Source organism: Hypomesus nipponensis, chromosome 26, assembly GCF_054491055.1.
Source record: "Hypomesus nipponensis isolate SF chromosome 26, ASM5449105v1, whole genome shotgun sequence".
NCBI lineage: Eukaryota > Metazoa > Chordata > Actinopteri > Osmeriformes > Osmeridae > Hypomesus > Hypomesus nipponensis.
In genome coordinates, this window is record NC_140386.1 from 5,020,879 (window position 1) to 5,024,044 (window position 3,166).

Consider the following 3,166-nt stretch of genomic DNA (forward strand, 5'->3'; position numbering starts at 1 on the left):
ATGGCATTCTATACTACGAAACTATTTAAAGCTCTTTAACTTGTCTCCAAAACTCTGTTTAAGTCAGTCATTTATTATTCTCTCTACTATTTTTCTCAGAGCCTGAGAAAATACCAGCCCAGCCCACATTTGAGAAACTGTGTGTAGTTTTCTATGATCATTGATAGAAGTGTGGGGACAACAGTTGTTGTAAGTCCTCCCAACTGAAACCAAGACAAAGAAACCAGGTTGTGTAATGTTTCATAAATAAATCTGTTTTATTTGTAACATATAAAATTAAATCATTTTTTACAATTTATTCCAGTATAACACATGATATCCAAATAAAGTAGCTACATTTTGATAAATAATATTAATATTAAACACATTCATTCATTGACATGTTTCGCTTTGTCTTTTGGATAGAGAAGGGAATTCAATAGCTGCCACAAAACATGAACATGTATGCCCACGTCAGGAAGGAATGTAACCACACATTCATCTAACGAGTGAAGAAGTAACACATGGTCTCTGGTTCCTGGGTTACAAGATGATCTTGGTACACTTATGTTACGTGTGTGTATACAGACTCAACATACACACACACAAGTCTACAGTATGGGTCATTTCTGGTGTTATAGATCGAAATATACATAGCGAATTGATATCAACAACTAACATACATTTACAAATATTAATTACATGTTGCTCCATAACGAAGCTACTCATGATGCTCCAGTAGTATGAAGCGATTCTTGATCAAGATTGCTGATTCGGTCACAGCAAACAGTGCACTTCATTAAGTCCTCATGATGTAAGCTCACAATTCCTTGGGAATCTAGTTACAACAGGAAGTTGGTAGTTGATTGGCGCGTTGACTCTTGACCCCTGCGTTTGAATAGACTGCCATTGGCTGTCTGTCAATTCTTCTCCTCAGGAGCTTTCGGGCCTCACAGCCAGTCAGACTCAGTCTCTGAACTTGTGGATGTCGTTGAAAAGCCTGTAGAAGGGGTAGGAGGCTTCGTTGGCATGGGGACAGTTGAAGGTGCACTTGCAGGACTCGATCATCATGACGTTCTTGTTGAAGGTCTCGCCGTCCTCGCAGCGGAACTTGACCCGGATGGTCCTGGTGTCCTGGGGGCTACAGCAGCGGCCGTCAACGCAGGAGCCACAGTACCTGGGCCTGTACTTCTTCAGGCTGGCACAGCCGGCGTAGGTGAACTTGACAGCCTGGCTGGACTTCTTGGTTCGGTTACACTTCTTTCCTTTCTGTTAGGAGAACAAAAGCGAGGGAGGAGAATAGACTTTGAGTGGTTTGTTTTTGTTTTTTTGCAATAGTGGTTTCAGTGACGGGTTTGATTCGTGGGGTGTCGTTTTAGGGGGTTTCGGAGACTCTGGGCTTACCTTGAGGCTTGTGTAAGGGGACTGGGTGCATGGTCGCACTTCACAGATGCGCGTCTCTTTCACCAGCTTGCACTCGTTGTTGTTGTTGGTAACGCGGGTGGAGATGCCAGTCCCACAGGTCTTGGAGCACTGGGACCATGGGGTGGTCTGCACGATGCACTTTTGGCTCTCGAACAAGTGACCCTCAGGCTGCACTCTGAAAGCTGGGATGGCAAGGGAAGAAAGCGAGACACGTTAGAAATGCTATTCGCGTGTCACAGGTGTAGAAGGAAGTCACGTGGTGGAAGTCCAATGGCTGCCAATGAGGGCTCCTCGCTTACCGGGTAGAGACTTGAGTCCGCCCTTGACGAAGGGGATGAACTCGTTCCTGTTGGTGAGGTCGCTCTCCGACTCGTCTGTCGGCATGTGTTTGCCGAAAAGCTTCTCCATCAGGTCGGTCTCCTTGCCGTCGTCGCACACCCACTCCTCGCAGCACTGGCCGGCCACCTTGACCAGTCTGGGGTTGGCACAGCCCAGGTTGGGCAGGGAGAGTTCCTGTGGGCACAGTGGGATGCAGCCCACCGCCCCGTCGATACACGTGCACTGGTGTTTACAGTTGGGCTGGAAGCTCTCTCCGTTCTGGTAGATCCTGCTGTTGTACTCGCAGGGTCGGCCCTCTGATTTTGCTGTTGAGAGAAATGGGAACATTCTGTTATTCTGTGCTCTGTAATGTTAGCTGCAGAAATCCCATAATGTACTCCCAATGTACTAAACTCCCTCTGTAGGTCGACTGCAGTCTGACTAGCCACAGAGGTTGGGTTACATATTTGAGTGTAGATCAAGGTGCCAAGTTACAATCAACAATATCAAATCGTTAAGTTCTGCCTCTTCGTTTTGTACAGTAACCATAGCTTAAACGTCATTGTTGGAAATATACACATACCTCGACAGATGCCACGTGTAGCGCCAAAGCTGGCCCCAAAGTTGCATTCGAGTCCTTTAGTGTGGTCACAAGGTTCTGTCAGGCTACAGTCCTCGTTGAGCTGCCTCGAGCAGACCTTGCAGCACCCGCAGTCGTCCAGTGCGAGGCTTACGCCCGGAGCGCACTTTGGCAGGTCGAGAGGACAGTCGCACACGGCGGGGCAATACAAGGAGAGGACCTGCGAGGACAAGCAAACCACCATGTTACATTAGATAAATGCCTGATGATGAACAATTCAATATATTTGTACTTTCGACAAAGTCAAGTTTTGTTTGCCGTATTAAAAATCGATTGACAATCGGTTTTTTTGCGCGTCCATTAGCTGGATGCTGCTACTCAGAGTTAAATCAACTGAAACAGATTAAATGGTTTAATAAAGAAATTAACTTACCAGATCAAAGCTTCCAATGAAGATCACGATGAAAGAAAACATCAGCATCTTTGCGTCTTCTCTTAGGCGTATAGTCAAGAGTAATTCTGTTCACAATTCCTGTTCTGAGTGATACGTCTTCGGAAGAGTCCCAGTCAGTCGTCTGTAGCTGTTTGGTTTGTTTTCCAGTCTTTATAGCCGAGGCTTAGGAGTTGTTCTAGCTCTGGTTGCAGTTGCAGTCTGCTGAGCCTGAGCGCCTCACGCCTTTTATACCGTAGTGAAAGCTGACGTCGTTGTTGGCTGGCTGCTGAACTGTTCCAAAACTATGCAAGGAATGTTTCTTGGCGCGTTTTCCATCCAAGCTAAGCACCACCCTGTCTAACTTTTTTTCTTAAATGAATTTTTCTTCTAGAATTGAACACCCCCCCCCCCCCCCGACCGTTTACTCCCTT

General features: G+C 46.3%; 1 protein-coding gene across 1 annotated transcript; it reads right to left on the reverse strand.

The window, feature by feature from the left end:
• Window positions 1-228: 228 nt before the first annotated feature.
• ccn1 (cellular communication network factor 1) lies at window positions 229-2,956 on the reverse strand. Its single transcript, XM_084693029.1, has 5 exons — window positions 2,736-2,956; window positions 2,306-2,522; window positions 1,704-2,048; window positions 1,384-1,586; window positions 229-1,248 (listed from the first exon to the last, which is right to left on the reverse strand). The coding sequence occupies exons 1-5, from the start codon at window positions 2,781-2,783 to the stop codon at window positions 946-948; spliced, it is 1,116 nt and encodes a 371-aa protein (XP_084549155.1). The 5' UTR covers window positions 2,784-2,956; the 3' UTR covers window positions 229-945.
• Between the last annotated feature and the right edge of the window lie 210 nt (window positions 2,957-3,166).

Bases quoted from the DNA above. Each gene is read 5' to 3' on its own strand.
- ccn1 (XM_084693029.1), bottom strand. From the start codon at position 2,783: ATGCTGATGTTTTCTTTCATCGTGATCTTCATTGGAAGCTTTGATCTG. The intron at 2,523-2,735 runs GTAAGTTAATTT...TTGTCCTCGCAG, and splicing joins TCATTGGAAGCTTTGATCTG to GTCCTCTCCTTGTATTGCCC. The intron at 1,587-1,703 runs GTAAGCGAGGAG...TTGCCATCCCAG, and splicing joins CGGACTCAAGTCTCTACCCG to CTTTCAGAGTGCAGCCTGAG.